Source organism: Notolabrus celidotus, chromosome 12 (assembly GCF_009762535.1).
Source record: "Notolabrus celidotus isolate fNotCel1 chromosome 12, fNotCel1.pri, whole genome shotgun sequence".
Classification (NCBI taxonomy): domain Eukaryota; kingdom Metazoa; phylum Chordata; class Actinopteri; order Labriformes; family Labridae; genus Notolabrus; species Notolabrus celidotus.
The window spans coordinates 31,648,211-31,669,170 of record NC_048283.1 but is presented as its reverse complement, the minus strand read 5'-3'; the positions used below and the strand labels follow the sequence as shown (position 1 = coordinate 31,669,170).

At 41.0% G+C, this 20,960-nt stretch overlaps 1 protein-coding gene and 1 long non-coding RNA gene across 2 annotated transcripts; one reads left to right on the top strand and one right to left on the bottom strand.

The window, feature by feature from the left end:
* The first annotated feature begins 5,769 nt into the window (after window positions 1–5,769).
* LOC117823273 lies at window positions 5,770–20,867 on the top strand. The gene is made up of 3 exons (XR_004633355.1): window positions 5,770–5,861; window positions 6,080–6,128; window positions 20,476–20,867. It is a non-coding gene; the product is annotated as an uncharacterized LOC117823273 (long non-coding RNA).
* prdm13 (PR domain containing 13) lies at window positions 8,170–14,599 on the bottom strand. The gene is made up of 4 exons (XM_034698396.1): window positions 14,432–14,599; window positions 12,840–12,971; window positions 12,595–12,715; window positions 8,170–10,757 (listed from the first exon to the last, which is right to left on the bottom strand). The coding sequence occupies exons 1-4, from the start codon at window positions 14,597–14,599 to the stop codon at window positions 9,268–9,270; spliced, it is 1,911 nt and encodes a 636-aa protein (XP_034554287.1). The 3' UTR covers window positions 8,170–9,267.
* Window positions 20,868–20,960: the final 93 nt, after the last annotated feature.

Genomic DNA, 20,960 nt, shown 5'->3' with positions numbered 1-20,960 from the left:
CTGAGGACTAGGGTAAAGTCATTTTCTCTGATGAATCCCTTTTCCGATTGTTTGGGGCATCTGGAGGAAGGCTTGTTCGGAGAAGACGAGGTGAGCGCTACCATCAGTCCTGTCTCTTGCCAACAGTGAAGCATCCTGAGACCATTCATGTGTGGGGTTGCTTTTCGGTCAAGGGAGTGGGCTCTCTCACAATCTTGCCTAAAAACACAGCCATGAATAAAGAATGGTACCAGAACGTCCTCCCAGAGCAACTTCTCCCAACCATCCAAGGGCAGTTTGGTGATGAAGAATGCCTTTTCCAGCATGATGGAGCACCTTGCCATAAAGCAAAAGTCATAACAAAATGGCTCGGGGAACAAAACATTAAGATTTTGGGCCCTTGGCCAGGAAACTCCCCAGATCTTAATCCCATTGAGAACTTGTGGTCAATCCTCAAGAGGCGGGTGGACAATCAAAAACCCACAAATTCTGACAAACTCCAAGCATTGATTATGCAAGAATGGACTGCCATCAGTCAGGATTTGGTCCAGAAGTTGATTGACAGCATGCCAGGGAGAATTGCAGAGGTCTTGAAAAAGAAGGGTCAACACTGCAAATATTGACTTATTGCATGAATTCTGTGTAATTCTCAATAAAAGCTTTTGATACTTATGAAATGCTTCTAATTGTATTTCATTATACCATAGAAACATCTGACAAAAACACCTAAAAACCCTGAAGCAGCAGACTTTGTGAAAATGTAATATTTGTGTAATTCTCAAAACTTTTAGCCATGACTGTAGGTGGTTTTGAAAACAGCCTTGGTCCAAAAGCTAAATTCAATGGTGCAGGTGTTCCTTATATTCAGAAGGCACATTAGAAAAAGGGACATACATAGGCGAGTTCAGAATGCACATTCCTGCTTAAAGTTATACACAAACTTACAGCAGCACTTATTCTTCCTTTTATACACAGACACCCACTCTTACACACATCCTCACACACAAACTCAGGATTCTTTCTTATAATCCTCAAACATATGAAATAGGGCAAAGTGTCACCAGTACTCACAGGGTCAAGGAGAAGATCCCAGTGTGAATGGACAGGCAATATGAAGGTTTTCTTCTTTCGTGACCATTTCTCGAGCCACGGCTTTCTTTCAAAAGGGCATGATTGAATTATCACTTGAACACACATGATAGGCAAATGTATGAATTGCCATATAGGAAAGACACAGATTCTCCAGATGACCGAGAAATGGGATAAAGCACAGGAGAGGCTAGAGAGAACCACACATGCACACACACACACCTACACACACACATATTATCTAACTTTTCTCTTACCTGTTTTGTTTTGTTTTTATAGCTAGCATGCTAACTTTGTTTTTAATGCTTTGTGGTGTTTATTTCATTTTTACTGCATCAGTAGCTGTAAAATAAATGTGAATATCACACTATATGAGAGGATATGATAAGATAAAACAAATCTCTCTTTTGATCCTTAATCACATTAAAAAAAAGAGTTTTCATCTGCAGTTGGTTTCACTCTGATCAAACCATTCTACCCTTTCAAATGAATCAATTTAAGATCGCAAACCACATGTGGGATACACATGGCCAGTCTCTTAACACTCTCAGTTCAATGAAGTTTCCATCAGTTTTTTGGTAACATAGTTGGACAAAAAGAGTCCTTCGCTATTAAAACTATATGTTCAGTTTAATTTCCATGCTGCAAAGGGTTTTGATTGAAATCATTTACAAGACATTTAAAATGTTTAAATGTTTCTCTTTCCTTTCCTGCTTCAGTGTCCAGTCTTTTTGGTGGATAGCAAATTTAGTTGATGAAAAAATCGAACATGAGTGTAAAAAATCTGCTGTTATTATCATGTATCATCTGTATTGGTCATTGGAGGCTAGCGGCTGAAAGGGTTTCATGTGATCAAGGATGCCCGCATCAGGCTGTAGAATGGACTGAATCGTAGCCTGGAAACAGGTTGTGTGATGGTTGGCCTGCCGGTGAAGTTTGGATCTAATTCAAGGCTGTGAGTCAAACTCTCAATCAAACTCTTTTTTCCAATGTTCCCACTAATGAACGGCACTAATTGATTAAAAACGCTGGTGGGAGGGGATGAGCGAGCAGGGTGTTATAGTGTGAGAGAGTGAAGGGGGTTTGAACACAAACAGCATCTGGATTGGGTCCAAACTACTGTGGGGGCCCACAGTGGAGGACCTTGAGTATTGTACATAAAGGAGAGGATATTATACTGAGTACAGTGGGTGCCTTGCCCACTGCCACCATGTTTTGTGCTGGCAGTGCCGGTTTTCTATTCAAACTCGGTGTGATTCAGCGTTTTCAGCGCTCAGCGTCCTTGGCGCAAAAACGCCCGTCAGCTTATTTTTGTCGCAGGGGTCACGGCCTTCTAAATTAAAACAATTAAACTTTTGGAACACCGCCGCACTTATCAATTTCAATTTGTGATCACCGACCAATAATAATCAAGAAGGGGCGGAACTTCTGCAATCAACTTTGTCTACAACAATGGCAGATGTCCATATGGAGGAGAAAAGATATCACACTTGTTTTTCAAGAGCTGCTGATAATGCTATGACACGATTTCTATGAATAGTTTATACAGTTTTTTTGTTGAAATGTTATTGAATGAAAGCATGTATGAAGCATGCTGAGCATTTGAAAACAGAACACGCAGTCACTGTGTCAAAAGGAAAAACGTTCAAGTATTGTAGGCAAAGATTAAATCCAAACAAATTTCTCATCACCACCAATAATGTGATGCATATGTTACACTCAGAGAACCAGATGTCTTTTTTTTCCCTCAATAATTTCCAACAACAAGCCATCTTGTACGAAACTAATGAAATCTTCTATCAGGAAGGTTACAACCGCTGCAGAAAAATCTATTCCCCTAAAGCTTTTGACCAGTAGAGGAACAAAGATCAACCATCAAATCAAAAGCCTGTCTTTGTTGTTCACTTCTATCTTTGCCATCAGGGGCAGCCGACTCATGCTCAACCCTGCCATCCATTCCACCGTCACCAGTAGTAAAAAAAAAAAAAAAAAGTCAAGATATCTGCTCTGCTCCACTTTGGGCTGTTGTTATCTGGGAGGGAAAGGCCATATTTTCAGAGACAGAATCAAAGCTTTCACTCAACCCTGTTGAAACCTAAAAGACAGAGTTTGAATTGGGATAGCAGTTTCCTGTACAGAGTGTCAGCACATTAGATCTCTGATAAACCTGTTACTTTGTAATGAATGTGGGTATTCTTCTGTTTCACTAAATAGGATTCTTATTTTCTGCCCAAACTTAGTAACAGAGGATTCAGAACTGTGCCGCCATGAAGGCACAAAATGTGTCCGGTTTGTATCTGGAAAGGTGCATTAATTGTCTGAACAGACAGCAGCAGGTCATAATGAAAAATGTTAATTTGTGCAAGTTTTAACAAACAGCGTTTTGCATACTGTATAATCACGTAACACAGTAATGTGATACATATTTTACTCAGGCTTTAAAATTGAGTCTAATAGGCTGAATGTTCCCCAGTGCACCTGCCATTGTCGTGTTTCGCATTGTGCTGCTGCATTCATGGAATGGAAACTATGGAAAAACTTAGCAGTGAAGATTATGTGGTCAAGGTTGGATGCTGCAAAATCAAATTTATCCAGACAACTGAGCAGCCTTTTTGGGAATTAACTCTAATGGACACTAAAGCATGCAGTCGTGTTGATATTTAACCTGTGTCTGAATAGAACTCTCTCATTGCTATTAAGTACACTCGCTCCAGGATGCATGGGTAGACTTAACTCAAGGTACTAATGATAATTCTGAAGCCTCTATAGGCCCTACGAAAGTAGAAATAAACACTATGTGTATATGCTTTAAGTCCATTTCCATTCTTAAGTCTTCATCCAGAACCATCAAACTAAGCATGCTTACTGGACTATCATCACTCGTGGTCAAACTTGGGCCGCTGATGTTGTCTGATAGACAGGGCAGGTAGGGCAGCTAGGGATATGTCTGATAGTAACTGTGATTCAAATATGCCTTTAGTTGGTGAAACCCTTGGTCTTCTACCTTAAATTAAAGTGCCTCATCAAGGGCTGTAGATTCAGTCACGTCATGAATTCCTTCAGCTTTGGTTTGTCTTTGGCAAACATTCTGCAGTTCTCCAATCAGCGCTACAGCACTTGCTGATTTCTTTGATGCAAATGTTAGCTACGTCTACTGCAGCTTTGTATCATTTAAAACATCTTGGTTGCGATGATGAGATTTCAGGTGACTAAAAAGATTTGTTAAATTAAAATTTGAGGATTTTTTGTCTCCTTCACATAATTGGAGCACATGATGAGCAAGGTGCAGTCGTGTTATCCTCCACTGAAACAGTGATCAACAGCCACACGGCTGTGCTTCCTGTTCTCTGCATGTCATGGCAGATCACACCTACTGTGTCAAAATCAAGCGGCAACCTCCGGTCTAAATATATTAGTCCAATAGAGAAGTGTTAAAAACTGCAGTTCATCGAGGATCCACTTGAGGCTGGCTCTGGAAGTACCGGAAACCACATTCACACCAATTCAAAGAAGCCGATCTTTACAGCAGAAATAAACATGTTTACAGCCTGGTTCGAAGGACGAGTGTAGTCTGGATAGCTCATTTCTCGATCGGCACACACTGTATGGGGGAGGCTCAAAGCCCGACTCTTTACTTCATAATGGCTCGACAGCAGCAATATGGCTGCCGCAGATGATTGCGCTTCAGAAACAGATGGGTGACGTTGCAGATACCACGTCCATATTTTATACAGTCTATGGTCAAAATGTGTAAGTTTGCAAATAAGTAAATGAAAGCAACTTTTATCAGTTGTTTTTATGAGATAAATTGTATTATCAGAATATATAATAAATGCTATATCAAGCAACTCTACTATTAACCACTGCCAAGTGGCTACACAAAGAGAGTTACATCACGCTGCCGAGAGCCTTTTTGACAAATTTTCACAAGAGTCACAATGAATGAGATGTTTGACTCTTGCAAGACAGCAGGGTGAGATTTTTCCATCGGGAAGTACACTTACACATTTAAAGAATGAGATGAACCACTTTGTCCACAGGAGGTGCCAAAATCAACACAAAGCTTCAAGGTTCACACTGGTGCTTCAAAAAGAAAATGTGTTTTAATTTTTCACTACTTCATGAATCGCACTTGACTTAATTGATAAAAAAATGTTACCCCAGCTCCACCATTGGTTGAAAGAATTATTCATATACACTTCTCTGAGTATAAAACACTCAGGACCTACAATGTGGCAAAATGTCCACTTTCTATTTAATCTACAGATAGATGTTTGCAGTAGCTGAGATTCACTTCTAGTTTATTTTGTTATTGAGAAATTACAGAATTTATGTAAATACTTATTGATGTTTTAGATATAATGATTATACTGTATTTTAGGAATGTCATGGGTTGCTTTGGTTTAGTTTGGTTTCCTTGTTTTTGTATCATGTCTTTGATTACCTGTTTTATTTTCTAGATGTACCTTGTGTTTCAGTCTTGTGTGTTCTGTTTGTTAGAAGTTGACTTCATGTCTTCCTTGTGGATTTAATTTTTAATGTCTTGTGTTGTTTTCCCTGTTTTATTTTTTAAGTTTTTGCTCCCTGTGTTTCTGGTTTATTTTTACTTCCTGTGTTTTCCCTCCCTTTTGATTGTCTTCACCTGTGCCTAATTGTCCTCACCTGTGTACCCATGTGTATAGTGTATGTGTATGTGTATGTGTGTGATCTGTGATGTTATGTCAAGTCATCACCGGTGTTCCAGTGATTCCTGTGTCCCCGGTGTTTTTGTTATTTCCTGGATTTTGAGTTAAGTACGTTTTTGTTTATTTATTTTGTTAATTAAACCTTTTTATTTTAAAACCTGCACTTGGGTCATCCATCAGTCTTTCCCCCAACATAACAAGTACATGTTCACTGAAAGACTCAAATTACAGTTCTCCACACTGTACATCATGTGTTAAATAATCATTGTTTCAGCCTTTCGTAGTGTGTCACAGACTCATTTGATCACGTCTCTTTTTTATTACAGCATTTTGCAAAGGAATATTCTGTACCTCAACCCAGGATGAACCAGTTGCGTAAGTTTGCACATAGACGACACATAGAGTATGGATAATATTCAAAATGTGAATAGTGTGAGAGTTAACACGATCTGGACACATGTATAACCCAGACAGCTTGAACACTATGAAAGGAAAGAAATATGTTTGTGTCTGTTTCCTGCTATACATGTATGCAAGTGATTCAATACCTTGACAACAACAGTGAATAGAGGTGGCAGGGGCAGTGGAGATTGAATATAGGGGCTCATGACACGCAGACTCTATAAAACTTTCACAAGTGGATTTAGTATGTCTTACCAGGGTTCTTCTTTCTATTCAGTCCGAAGAAGAAGGCAGCTTAACAGCCTCAAATTTCAAGTCTTAAGATGTCATGACACTGAGTGAGTGATATCTGTTCTAAATGTTGCATTATTGCACCCACAGATATATTTAAGAAGAAGTTGTATGGTGTACTCCAATATTTTTAAAGGAGACACAAGTATGTCAAATGTTGCAGCAGAGGAAATATCAACCAAATCTATCAAAGGACCAACTGGAGAGAGGTTTGCCGTACGGGGGTGTTATAACACTTTTAATTTTGGATTGAGACATATTTTAAGAAAGAGTACCATTATGCTGGAAAGTCCCAAATACAAGATGGTAACAGTTGTAGTTTCTGCATTTGGAAGATACAGTATGTGACCGGCTGACATTAGTTTATCAAGTCTCAGCATACCAAGCCTGCTGGAATCCACCAACCCCAAACAGGAGGTGTCAGCTTTTCTTTCTATTTTTCAATGAAGCCTAAGGCCTTTGGAATGTAAATGCACAAAATTAACAAGGAGTCGCTTCTAAGATTGTGTTTAAATTCCTTCTCAAGAATTCTCCTTGACAGCTGAGTTCTTATTTGAAAAGTAGCAGCACCTAAATATTTCTGACCACATGCCAGGGTTCAAATGTGTTCACTGTTAAATGGGAAATGTACTTATTTCACATTAGTTATTGTAATGTGTTAAATTTGAGTTATGAGTATTTCTATTTACTGTTAACTGAGCCTTATGATTCACTCCATTTTCATAATGTACAGAATACCTTTTTATTCAAACTCTTTTGAAACCTCATACACATATGTGTTTCCAGATGAATTATTTATAAAAACCTGATCAGATTTCGAATTATGATAGTTTGATAAAAAATTTAAGTATCCCTCAAAATTTGTTCTACCTGCACCAAAACAAAATCCTGTTCCTATGAAGTGTTTTTTTTTTTTACTTTGGCAAGAAAAAATAACATTAAGATATATGCACACTTATGTTAAGTACGATTTCTATGCAGGACGTAAATACTGGTATAAGAGAGTATTTTAACACTGCGTTGTTTCCACTTCTACCTGTGACAGCAAGATCGCTCCACGCGTCAACTTGGCATGAGGGGTTTCTAAATGATTGAAAAAAAGAAGGCAATCCTATTATTATTTTCATTATTGTAGTAATAGTAGTTGTGGTAGTAGTAGTAGTAGTAGTAGTAGTAGTAGTAGCAGCAGTAGTAGTAGTAGTAGTCGGGGGCGTTGCGCAAAAAGATCGGCCTCCTATAAGACACTATGTGCATCCTGCATCCACGGCCGTTTATTATTTGATCTATGGGCCCCTTTAACATGTGATTAAAGGTCCGACGCCCCTGGCAGACGTGAATGTATCGTTAGCATTATTATTGCTTTATTTAAATGTGAGTGTATTGAAATATAGGAGAGAGAAGAATAATGTTGCTCGCTTACTGCGAATCATCAGATGCGCAATGTTTTGTTTTTTTATCCAAACGGATAGGCCCGACTAATTGAGCAGTGATGCTGGTTCCCTCCGATCAAGGGAGACCAACACTGTAGAAAAACGGCATAAACCTAAACCTCCTTCATTTCGTCTCTCAGCCACATACCGTCTGCCTACACGTGTGTGATTATTATACAACATAAAACTTTATTATAACAACTGAGGCTGCATCGTGTTTCAGGTGGAAAGGTTAGAGTGTGGGTTCATTTGGCACATTTCACAGAAGAAAAAGAAAAGCTCAAAACAACTTGTTTGATATTTTAAATTAAATTTATTCAAAAACAACGACTTAATGGACAGGAGTAAAATATTGTGCTCATAGACAGGATCACTTATAAACAAACGTATACAACACTTGTGAAATATCATACTTTACACTTCTGTACATAACTGCAATCAATACAATTTTTGTCGCTAGAAATAATGCCATAAATAAAGAGGGCGCCGCTGCTTGCTGCTTCTTTAAGAACAGCGCGCCTCGGCAAGAAAGTGCAAATTGAAGTAGGTATTCGATGAGGCGCAGGGAATCCGAAGTAATTCACCCCTTATCTGTGGAGCTGGAAAGCATTTCCCATTGCTGTTTTAAAGTGCACCTGATAGTTTTAAAGGGGGTATATGGGAATAATGTGGATTCGTTGCCCTTTTTTATTCACAATAAAGATAACATAAGAAGAATTGTATTCTTTGCGGCTCATATTTTCCAAAAGTGTTCAGTCTGATGGAATGTGTCGTTGTTTCAATTTGACCTTTCGTTAAGAAGCTTCCAATAAACAAGAGGCCACATCTTTCCAGGGGAGACATCGATTTTAAAAAAAAAACTGACTCTTCTCACTCTGCAAAAAAAACATATATAATTTAATTCACGGGCCACCTCGCCATTTATTCCACACATTGGTGTCTTTTGTTCGATTTTTTGGTGTTTTTTTTTCTTGACTGTGACTGATGTGGGCTCAGTGTTCCTATTGTGTGTGCAGTGCAGTGATAGTGGTGTAGACACATATAATAATTTGGGTGATTTGCATTTGAAATAGATGACAATGTCTGCACCATGGGGAATTTCTTCTAGCATTATTTATAAAAAGCGTGTCAAATCTAAAAAAAAAAAAAAAGCCACAGATTAGTGTTCTTGAAGCAGAACATGGTTTGAGTGTCATTGAGGAAACGAAACTTTCTTCCTGATAACAGCGAATTGTCATAGAGTTTGGACAGATGGGTGTCTTGTAGTTCAGACGCGCTCGGATCAGGATGTAAAAGGTAGAAATTAGATTCCGTAAAAGCTGAAATGCCACGTAATGTTGTGGGTGTAATTAAAAGTCAATGAAATGTGTCTATGTGGGCGTGAAAATGTCTCAGTCATTATTTTTGCTCGACTCTTGGTCGCTCTGGTCGTCGGTGAAGCACACGTCCACATCACTGTCATTGTCGCTCTTGTGCTCTGCGTCCTCGAACAGGCCGCTCGCTTTGTCCTCCAGTTTCTTGATGGTCTGCCCTGGATGCCTGGACTTCACGTGCCTCTCCAGGTCCCGCCTCCGCACGAGCACCTTCCCACAGAAGTCGCATCTGTAGGGCGTGTTTCCCTCCGCGTGGAGGCGGATGTGTTTATTCAGGTTGCTGGGGTCTCCAAACGGCCTGAAGCACACTTTGCACTTGAGCGGCTTATAACCAGTGTGAGTCCTCATGTGGATTTTCAAGCCGTATTTTCTCGAGTACAGCTTTCCACAATATAGACACAGGTGTCCCTTTTTTGGCTTGCCTGATCCGGTGCTGCCAGTGCTACCAGCGGGGATCGTGTCCAGCCTTGTTCTGTTCTTCTCCGCTGCGATTTCAGACAGCTGTTGCGTGTGCATGGCGATTTCCCGGTCGATGTTGGTGATCGAGCCTATGTCTTGACTGAGAGGAGGTGCACCAAAGTAGGACACTGACTCGGGGTACTTCAGGAGGTTGCTGAAGTGGAATTTCAGCGGGTAGTATGGTGAGCTGTACAGAAGCTCCCCGTTATACACAGTGAAGGGCATGAGTGGGATGTTACAGTCTCCTCCATATGTCTTCATACCGTCGAAGTGAGGGAGCGAGAACCTCTCAAAGTGGAGTCCAGGGGGCATCTGGGGGTAGCGGGATGGGGATAGGCCGGAGTGCATCCTGCTCTCCACGTGCTTGAAAGCTGATGTCTCTTCCATGTGAGGCAACAACGGGAAGCCTCGGATATTGTTTGTGCATGGCACTATTGGAGAAGTGGAGTCCATAATTGCAGGTGTGCACTTTGAGGGATGGTTCCCTCCTCCATTGAGAGCCTCTCCAACATTTCGGATTGGTTTCATGTTTCCAATGAGTTTGCTGAATCCCATGCTGCTCAGTTTCCCATTCGCGTCTTCCCTGGACGCGTCCGAGCCCGGGACTTTGGAGATGCCAGTCGGTTTGAAGGCAGAGCGCACGCCCGGGTGGAAGCCCATGCTGCTCAGCATTGATGATGTGGCTCCGAGACCTAGGATGTGTCCTTGGTTTCTGGCTGAGGTGACACTCATGTCGAGCGCCCTATCCTGATCCTCTGTGCTGCTTTTCTTTGACAGTCCTGCTTTGCTTAGAAAAGGTGAAGAGGACACCGCCCTCCTGCCAGAGTCTGAGATGGAGGTGTTGCTGTGACCGCTCCTCGGAGAGATGGAGGTGTTGGGGATATCTCCTGACTTTGGTGACCTGCTGAAGGTCTCTGTGCCTCTGGCCTGCTCGCTGCTCACAAACCCCCGCCCGTTGCTCAGGGCGCAATGAAAGTGCACGTGGGCCTTGAGTGTGTTCGGGAATTTGAATATTCTCCAGCAGTACCAGCAGATGTAACGCTCCTCACCTGTAGAGACAAAAACAAACATGACATTTAATGATCAGCTTAATGATGATAATTAATTCAAACAACACAGGCCCGTGCTACATTATATCATGTCATTACAATATACAATATATTTCCGTGCGTAAAAGCCCAGGTCCGTGCGTAAAACCAAATTACAGGTTTTTCAACCTGTAGGAAAAAGACCTGTGAGAACCTATAAGCCCATTTACCATTACCACCCCAACCTCACACAACTCACGCACACACAATAAACACATTTGGATTTAAAATGTAAAAAAAGAATGTTTAAATTAAAAATGAATATAATTTAATCGAATTTCCCTTTAAGTCCCTATTAAAAACAGGATTTCCTCAATCAGCTGATCCAGCACATCAACTACATTTTAAATTGAGGCCCTAATGGATATGATCCGATTTTTAAGATGTTGTGCCAAGTGGTAATAGACACAGGAGGCTATTTAAATGACCCCAGTCGAGCACTCGGGGGTTAATATAGATGTAATGATTTTGTAATCCTCATACGGGCCTTTGTTTATGATCGCCATCAAAAGAGCAAACGCCCTGCCCAATCTGGCGCTCCGAATGTGAGGCTTTGAATGCGGTACTTTTTCTCTGTCTGCGCGCTTTCCCGTGGAAGTGACAGCAGCTGTTGCTTGAAATCGCAAGTCTCCAGAAACAATGGCGAAGGCCCATCTGTTGACGCCTAATAATGGGAGCGAGCGTATGTCCAGGAGCACACACGGTGTGTTGGGCCGGAGAATCAGGGCAATATACACCCCACATAAAAGTTAGTATTCATTAGGCCACAATACCTTGACGCACCCACCTAATTTACCGTGAAGCACTTGTTTTTGAATTTATTTGCTTTTGAATACATGAATATTAATGACGCGATGACATTTGTTAACCTCTGTCTCGCAACTGAATCACCAGCCTCTTCTTCCTCCACGCTCACCGAGACACGTCTATTAATGCTTTTAATTGCTTTTTTTATTCCCTATGTCGAGTACCATTATTACTGTATCACTATTATTTTTCACGATGCAAGTGTGGCATCATTTCAAGCTGCGCTTTTACATTTATTCAATTAGTGAAGAGGCCCCTCCAGTTCCAAAAGTGAATAATCCAAAATCATCGTCAGCTGATGAATTTCCCTTCAAAGTATGTGTAGAGGATTATTTTCTTTTCATTTCATAAACGGATTAACTCCTGTTGAGCTGGTGTCTAACAAAGATTAGACAATAATCCTCACGCGCAAACGCCAAATTCTCATTACCAGCCCAAACAAACAGATTAAAAGACCAAACATGCTGATGACAAGACTCTTTCCATGTTATCAGAAGGAGAAAATGTCGGTCATTTTGACGAATTTCATTTTTGCTACAATTTTTTTTCATTTCTTGGTATTGATATGAACTAACATCTTTATTTTTTATCGATTCTTGGTTTAATAAATTGATAGATAACAAAAACTAGACAGGCTGCCTGAGGTAGAAACAACAATCAATGGACTTTCATCACTGAGCTACAAAGAAGAGGCAATTTTTATTGGCAGTCATTTAACTGTGTAGTGATGGACACTCAACATGTCGATGGTATGACAGTGTGAGCCCTCCGTGTACAGCTGAGGCCAAGCAACAGCCTCCTTTCAGAATTTATACTTAACAATTTTATTACAGTAAAAAAAATGTAAAAATAGTGTAGACTTTTTCGTTTAGCCATCTTCTTTTTGTATTATTATTATTATTATTATTATTATTATTATTATTATTATTATTATTATGATTGGTTTAACACATCCAACCCCCGGATAATTTTTAATAGCAGTCTGAGTTACCTTTCTCGTCGTGCGTGGGAGTGGCCGTAGTGGGGATGTCGTACCACTGCGCCAGGGCGTTGGAGTACCAAACACTGAGCTCCTCTCCGGCAGGGATTTCTCTCAGCACGCGGTAGAAAATCTTTATACAGAAAAAAAGAGTAGTTAAGACACTGAGGTTAACTGACATCATATTTTTTTTCCATCATCCAAGAAGTGGATGATTAAAAATCAAGGCCTTAAGATGTGTAGTGAAAGAAGCTCACCTGTCCCCCAGGTAGGTCAGACACTGCCTCCAGGTTTTGCTCCTGACTGTTCCTGGCTGCGCGGATGAATCCGATCCAGTCTGGCACGGGGCAGCCCGACTCATCCAGGAACTCTCCCCGAACCAAGCGAACCTGGAAAAACAACAAACGGCCACAGTGAGCTTGAGCTTCGTAAAACAGGTTTTACGGGGAATTAGACACTGAGGCCTTTACAGAGACGAACAGATTCAGGTTGATGTGTGAAGAGACGCTTAGTAAAATATTGTGTGTTTTTAAAAGTGCACTCCTTCCCAAAACTTTATTCAAAATTCCCCTTTTTTGACCGTTTTTAAAATTCAGTTAGGCCGTAGTGTATTTGACATATTTCATTAACAGCATTATTAACAATATCATTGCCCAAGGCTGCCTGTTCTACCTGGAGGTGCTGCGACCACTCATGACCACGACGCGCTTAATGCGTCTTTATCCGCTCTGCTGATGATTTACTAAAGAGAATGACACTCGGGCCTAATTGAGTTGATATGGGAAACGAATTTGAGGAGTGTCAGAGCGTTTCTAAACTGTTCAAGGACATTAAAGATCGAAGCGCGACATTTGACACAGAGAGTGCACCTGATGATCGCCGGCAGCCTGGGGCCACGCATTTAGACGCATCAATCACATGTGCTGACAGCTTCAACAATAACAGGCTGCGCATATAGATACACTTATATTCTGTTTTTTTAAACTATTCTGTGAAAAAAATACATGTTTGGAAGCTTTAATATTTTTAAACTTTCATTTCATGTCATAATAATTTTATATCTTCATTTTCTCGATTTTAAAATCTGAATTTATCACAGCATGTTTTAATCTGAATTAATCCTGCCCGATGACATACATCCACGTTGTGTAATTCAATATTTTTATATTTTATTTATTATATCATATTTTTCCCTTGCCTCAGGCTGTGGTCCGCGGCCTCAGTGGCATCTTTCTGTGGCCGGATTACATTAAAATTAAACGGCTCATCGGGATAACAGGCCCGCCAGGCAGTGAAATGTGAGGCGGCTGAGGGCATGAAATCCCACACAGCGGAGCCGGGCCGCCCATTAGGCCGGTTAAGTAGAAGCACAGACTGACAAGTCGGCCACTAATGGAGCTCAATTATTTCCAACCTGACAGGCCAAACCAATTAATGAGTGCAGGCCCGATGGAGTTTGACAGTGCAGCTTTAAAATCCACATCCAGTCCGCTCCTTTTTTTGAATATACACAATATTTTTTAAGGAATGCAAAAAGTGTGTTAACACATCGAGGGATGATTTTTTTTTCACTCTATGGAAGAAAAAAGTTTGCAAAAAAGTTTGTGAAAAATTGAAGTTGCTTTTTAGTGCAATTTAAATCAACTAAATTGGCAATAAACAAATAGGCCTATATCATCATGCAACATCTGTTTAAGGCATCCAAAGCGCCTAGTAAAGAAAAATCACTCGTGATGTTGCAACTAAAATAACACATCTTCTCGATCTGATTATAAAAAAAAATCATTCATTAAAATCTAGAAAACGAATCTAAAACTTAATCTTCAAAGTTCGAATATTTGAAACGTACCTTCTTCTTGGGTCCTACTTCCTTTCGGTCCGACACGTACTTTCCGAGTTTGAAGATGCCCGGTACCGGTCCTATTCGGAGCCCGGCCGGGATGCTGCAGTCCGCGAACACACAGATGGTGGTGGACGCCCGGGTGGGTTGCATGGCTTGGGGTGAGATCAGAACCATGAAGACTGATGGAGAACGATTGAAAGAGTGCAGGGAAGGAGGAAGAAGAGGATGAGGAGAGGATGAGGACCGGCCGATATCCGCCCTCAAAGTGACGCGCTGGCGTTATGCACTCCGGCTTTTCTAGTGATGGTGCAGGCAAGGTAGCCCCCCTCCCCTCAACAGCCCCCCACCGCTCCCGACCTCTCCAGCTCAGGATGCGTGTGTGTAAGTGTGTATGTGAGGGGGGTGGGGGGTGTAGAGAGGTGATGCTGTGCTGTTAGGTACTTTAAAGGGGGAGAGGAGGGGGCAGCGGTCCTGAGTTTGCAGCAGCAGCGTGCAGGATGTGTGCGTGTGTTTGTCCATGTGTGTTTGTGTGAGGGAGTGTGAGAGAGTTGGGTTCTCCCAGCAGCTGTGAGGAGCGGGGAAACGGGCCTGCCTGGTCACATGGAGACTTTCCCTCACCCCGTCGCATAATGAATTGCTCCAAAACGGTCAAGAGACACAAAGGGCCAGGCGACCTTCCCATCCCCAAAATCCAATTTGTCAAGGGCAGAGAAAAGAGGGAGCAGAATCAAAGGTCCAGAGCGACCATTAATCCTCAGCATGTGGCTTTGTCCCCCAGACAGTTCCGATATTTTAACTGACAAATCCACTGTATAATTTCTCCATAAATCCTCACCCTTTCCTATTCTTCCCTTTCAAGCCAGGTTTTGGAAATCAGTGGCTACTTTAAATCTACTTGGCTGGCATTCTTTGGCTTTTATTCACTTCAAAGCGCTTTATTCTCCCTCCGCCTTTGTGTCCTTAGTGCAACAAAAGGAGCAGGAAAGTTTAGAGGACTTGTTAACTTGTATTGACTCTCGGCGTGTGCCGGGTTGAGATCAGGCAGGTACTGAAGGGAGAACCACCAGCAGGAAGAGGGAGAGAGAGAGGGAGAGAGAGGTGAAAGGAAATGACCGTCCGTATCTTCTTAACGCACTTAACGAGTTTTCCCGTCCTGTTTTCCTTGTTAAACACTGTAAGAAATTAAATTGCAAAATCCGTTTTATGATATTAATTGGAAGAAAATACTTCTGTTTTTGCTCAACACGTGTGTAAGAAATACAGGTAAGCACTTATTAAAAAGTTTCTCCTGTAACAGCGTGGCAAAAATAGAGCGTATTCACAAAAGCGTATGAAGCAAAATATTTCAATAATCTCTTTATTGAGGAAATTACATCTAACATTTATAAAGTGAGTCATTCGATGGAAATTTAGACCTAAGTATCTTGAGTATTTGATTCACTGTTTGGGAATGGATCGATGTTCTTGCACAACAAGAATCAAAAAGCCCATTGCCTCTGTTCTGTGAAACTTCGAGTTTCTAGAAGGGGAAAAGCAGCTCTGAATTCAGCTCGCTCCTCATGCAGTCCAACTTAATTCTCAAAGATGTTTTTGAAACATTTTGCCTGTGCAATACTGTCGTCTAGCCTTACATTTTCAATACGCCCTACATCTTAGAGTTACATGATTTGAAAAGCCTTTAAGTACGCGCTTAATCTCCCCAGTTACATAAACAAGAATATTATAGACTCAAGTCACGCCATGACTTTTGACAAAATTATCCTTGAATTACTGGTTCCCTTCTTGGTTGACATTTGAAACTTCATTTGTATTAATGGCGCCCTGTTATGAAATGTGTTGAGGTTTGGAGCTCAATGCAGCCTCCAGTATTTGTCTCCGTGCAGCAGCTTGTATAAAAGGCTGTTGGAGCCTTTTGATACTCTGCTGATGAGTCTCTGCGGAGCAAAAGAACAAGAACCTGTGGGCGATCAACTCAGACCATGACCATGCTGACCTCTGACCTCTGCACTGTGGACTTCATCCTTGAGTCACAACAAGTACTTGTCATATCTAAAACCTCCTGACGAGACTCCAGGACAGCAATAACATAAAATTGAACAATAAAATGTCAAGAAGTGGAAAGTCTTAAACCATCCTGCAGTATTCTATAATGCTGTTCAAACGATCAAATTAAGAACTACAATCATACGCTGCCTTCTTTCACTCTTTCACTATTCAGTACATTATTTGTTTACAAGAATGGGAGCCAATCATTTAAAAAGCTGTAATAAAGACAGAGCTAGTAAACACCTCTCTCTCTCTCTCTCTCTCTCTCTCTCTCTCTCTCTCTCTCTCTCTCTCTCTCTCTCTCTACAGGAATCCCATGTTGCCCCTCTCTTTCTCCTCTCTGCGCTCCTCCACAGTCAAAGAGCCTGAACGACACGCGAACAATCTCATCAATGGGCGCAATGTTTGCGCCTAGCTGTGCGGAGGGTTATTTATTAACGCCTCGCCATTTGCGGCTGGTTCCCATCCACCCCGCTCCTCTCCAGAGTGAACAGAGTAAAATTAATTATACTCCGTGAAGAGGGAGGGCCGGGTTGGGGTGGAGGGGCGGCAAAAAGGAGAAGACTTTTCCTTTTCTATTTGCGGTGAAGTCGCTGCGGTGAATCCGCGCTCCGCTGTGCGCCCTGGAGTAGTCAAAAGACTCCATGTCAGAGAGAAGACGGGGTTGGAGGCAAATGGGATAGAGAATTAAATGAATTTAAATGGCCTGACCGCCGGTTTTGTTCCTCCTCATTTTTTAAAAGAAAAAGACACATTAATTACATGGCTGGATCTTTATTCTAGCACAATGTTGCAGAGTCCATCAGCAGTATTCCACAAGTGCGCTTCTCTCAAATCAACTCCGCTTCTCTTTAACGAACTTAAATAACGACCTGAGAAGAATCGGGGCTGTGAGAGGAGGGAGACGTTTTTATGGGCGGCCCTGCCTGGCTCTTGCCAGCCTTTCTTAGATTTTAACTGTCTAAACGGTGGGGCTCTGATTTAACTGGTTGGCCATTAATGAGCCATGAATATAGAGGAACAACCTGCCTGCAAAGCAACGCGGTAAATACTGAGAGCAATGCCCCACCAGGGATCTCCATTCATGCTCCCTGACTATACTTCAGGGGTGCCAAGGGTTCACCACCACCTCTCCTGGGCTGGTTTCAATAGCCTACCATTAAGACCCCTCTGAGCTCAGAAGAAAACACATTTTTTATGTCGACCCATAAACTTTGTTTGGCTCTATTCAGCAGATCCCAATCATTGTCCCACTTAGCAATGTGGCCTATTTCTCACAGATTCCCACGTCTCAGAAGTGACTTTATCCATTTATTTCTCAACATGTAAGCCTACACCTTTGGCACCTCTCACATTTATTTAGTCACACTTGTTGTGTTTTTTAAAAGGGAAAGTTAAGTCCCCGCGCGTTTGGTTTTCTGAACCCGATGGACTCTGTTCAGCTGAAGAATCAGAACTTGTTATTATTCCTTTCAGATCTGAAACGCTGTGAACAAAAAGAGAAAAGCGTTGGACAGGCCTGTTTATCTTACTCCTCGCCTCTCTTGTCTTTATTTGAAAGCTGCCTGGTCATTTCAGAGGTGTTTCCTTTTCTGTGAAACCTGGGGAAAGTTGCAAGCTGCACCGAGGGCAGACCAGCTGCCTTGATGCGGGTGGGACATTAGCGACGCGTTTGAATAGTAATGATGCTTGTATGGGACTCCCACCAGATGACATGATTGGGGTTTAACCCAGACTAATATTCAAAATCGCATTAGAGAGGAGCCGAATAAACGGCACCTGATTCAACGCTGTTCATGCGTGATTTCATTCAAAATGCCTCCTCTCCTTTTTATCCAAGAAGTGGGCTGAACCATTTCGTTATTCAAAGTCTCTACAAAGTTTCTCCGCCGGCTTTTTTCAAGGCACATTTCCCTGACTTAAAATCACTTTGTCTCGCATGAAGAGACGCGGAGAAAAGCGTGAGAAGTTTCCTGAATTGATATGTTTCGGTGTACCTTATAAATTCATACCTTTTTTCACTCGAGCGCCTCAGAAAGAACGTGTCAGTCAGGCCGATTCTCTCTGCTGTCCAACGCATTTAGCAGGAGATCTATTTGAGGAGTTCATTCCTAGGCAAATGTATGCACGCAAGGCCCTGCATGAATAGAGCAGCGTGTCAGCCGACCCTAATTGGGATTTAGCCACCCAAAGCATATGCACAAAGTGACAGAAAATCACAGGTTTCAAAGAAAGTCACAACTTTTGCCCTTTTCTGTGAATAAGGAGTTTTCTCTTTCGGCTTGGAGTTAAACTGAATTTTTCTCAGAGGATGGAGGTTAGTGACCCAGTTGGCTCTGGGATGTGTTTCTGCAAACTGAAAGTGTGAGCAAAACAACTAAAATGGCAAAGAGCATGTTTTAAGACATGTAGCTTTGACTGCCCTGTATATTTGAATTAGGCCGGACGTTCTAGTCAAAGTCATGGTTATTGTCTGAGTAAATATCTTAGTCATTTTAAAGCTTCTCCTCTTTTCATTGAATTTCCCACAGTTATTCCATCAAAATTGTTACCTTTAAACAGGTTTATAATAATTATAGAAATAAAAAAATAAATAAACCTAAAAACAATAATAATAATTATTATTATTATAATTATAATGCGTATAATATGTTATAAATCTAAATACAATCAGCTTTATATTTGCTTATTTAACATTTTATATTCAGTATAATCTAAAATTGTGAAGTTTCTTTTTCATGTCTCTATTTGGCTTAAACCAGCTCTCGTTCGTTCCGCTTCAGCCTCAGTTTTCCAGCCTGAAGACGAAGCACCATGGAGAGCTCCGCGTTCCATACACACGTGTCATAAATTATAATTATAATAAATTCCGTCTCATCATGAGAAGTGCATTTATCTCCCATAATTTAAGCCTAAATATATAGCCTGATTTACATCTCATGGGTTGGATGCACATCGATAATCCGCTGTAACGAAATGTAATCTGATGATATGAGCGTCTCCTCTCTCGCGCGCGGCTCCTCATTATATCTACGATTGACAGTCCGAGGCTCAAACTAATTGTGTCCTGCATGCTCGGGTGGGATGAGCTTGTGGAAATGATGTCCGAAAGAAATGTTGTGTATTTCAGTGTCTGTGCATAATTGTATGTGATGATTAAGAAGAAGCAGTATCTGTCCATAGATCCATAGATAGACCTTTATTGTCAGTGCACCAGTGCGGTAGCCTACAACGAAATTGGATGGATGTCCTTACCGGTGCAAAAAATCTTTCGGAATTAACTACATTAATTTAGAAAAAACTTCAAGAAAAAAAGTAATTTCAATGTACATGAGGGAAAACTTAGCCTTGCCACTTTACTAAAACCACAAAAAAACACACCCAATATTGCACATTTCCTGTTATCGCAACCACTTCATGTGTATTGCACAACCTCCAAGTATTGCACATTTGCTGGGGGATGATACAATAATCTAAATTTATTGCAATGTGTACATGCTAAGGTGATCAAGTGTTCGTAATGCTGCCATAGGCATAATTTAAAATAATCCAAGATGCTTCTAAAAGAGAGGTGCAAAGGCTCAATGAAGCACAATTTAAATTTACTGGCTTTTGTTTCATATTATAACTTGTATCACATGTTTTATAATAATAATAGCAGGAGGAAGATACATTTCTTTATTATTGTAGCCAAAATGTCAACATTGTCCCATATTGTTCTTACTTGGACGTTTGAAGAATTTTATGTTAAATCCAAAATATTTATTACTTCGAAATGTTTCATAGTCTCATTTAAATCAGTAAAAATTAAACAATAAACTAATCTATCTAACTATTTCATAGGAGCATTGCATGTGATGTAGAAACATTCTGCTGCAAAATAACATTTTTGTTTTTGTATTTAGTTGATGTAGCACTCAGAAGTGTCTTATTAGAATAATAATGGCACTGTGGTGTTATTGCTGCCATAATAACACTGGTCCTGTTCCTATCTTTTGTTGCAGTTTCTGTCAGAGGATTGGTGTGTTGCATGTTTCTGCTCTCAGGCCCTGAGTGGGACACTGAGTGTGTTTGGCATCTGCTGGCCAGATCCAATCGCTCCCAATCAGTAGTAGGAGGAAAAGGTGTGGATGTGGATGGAATGAGGACAGAAAACGGCTGTGTGCCGTCACTCTGCTGCAGGACAAAATATGACTGATGGATTCCTCAGCCCTGCAGAAAGTGTCAGGGCGACCGCCTCGACCCTCAGGTGATTCAGTCCTTCTCTGTCTTTTACTGTTCCCTCACTTCTTCATTTCTCTTTTTTTATTTTTACTCTTTACCTTCAAGCCAAAGCTATGAATATAAGCATTTCTCCCAGTTGAGACAAAAATGTACTTTAACCTGCTTTTCACGAATACTGGAAAACCTAATTGTGTCCTGAAAAGCTCATTAAAATCAACCACTGAAAAAGACATCAAAAGATAAAAAGGACAAGGTAATTGAATGC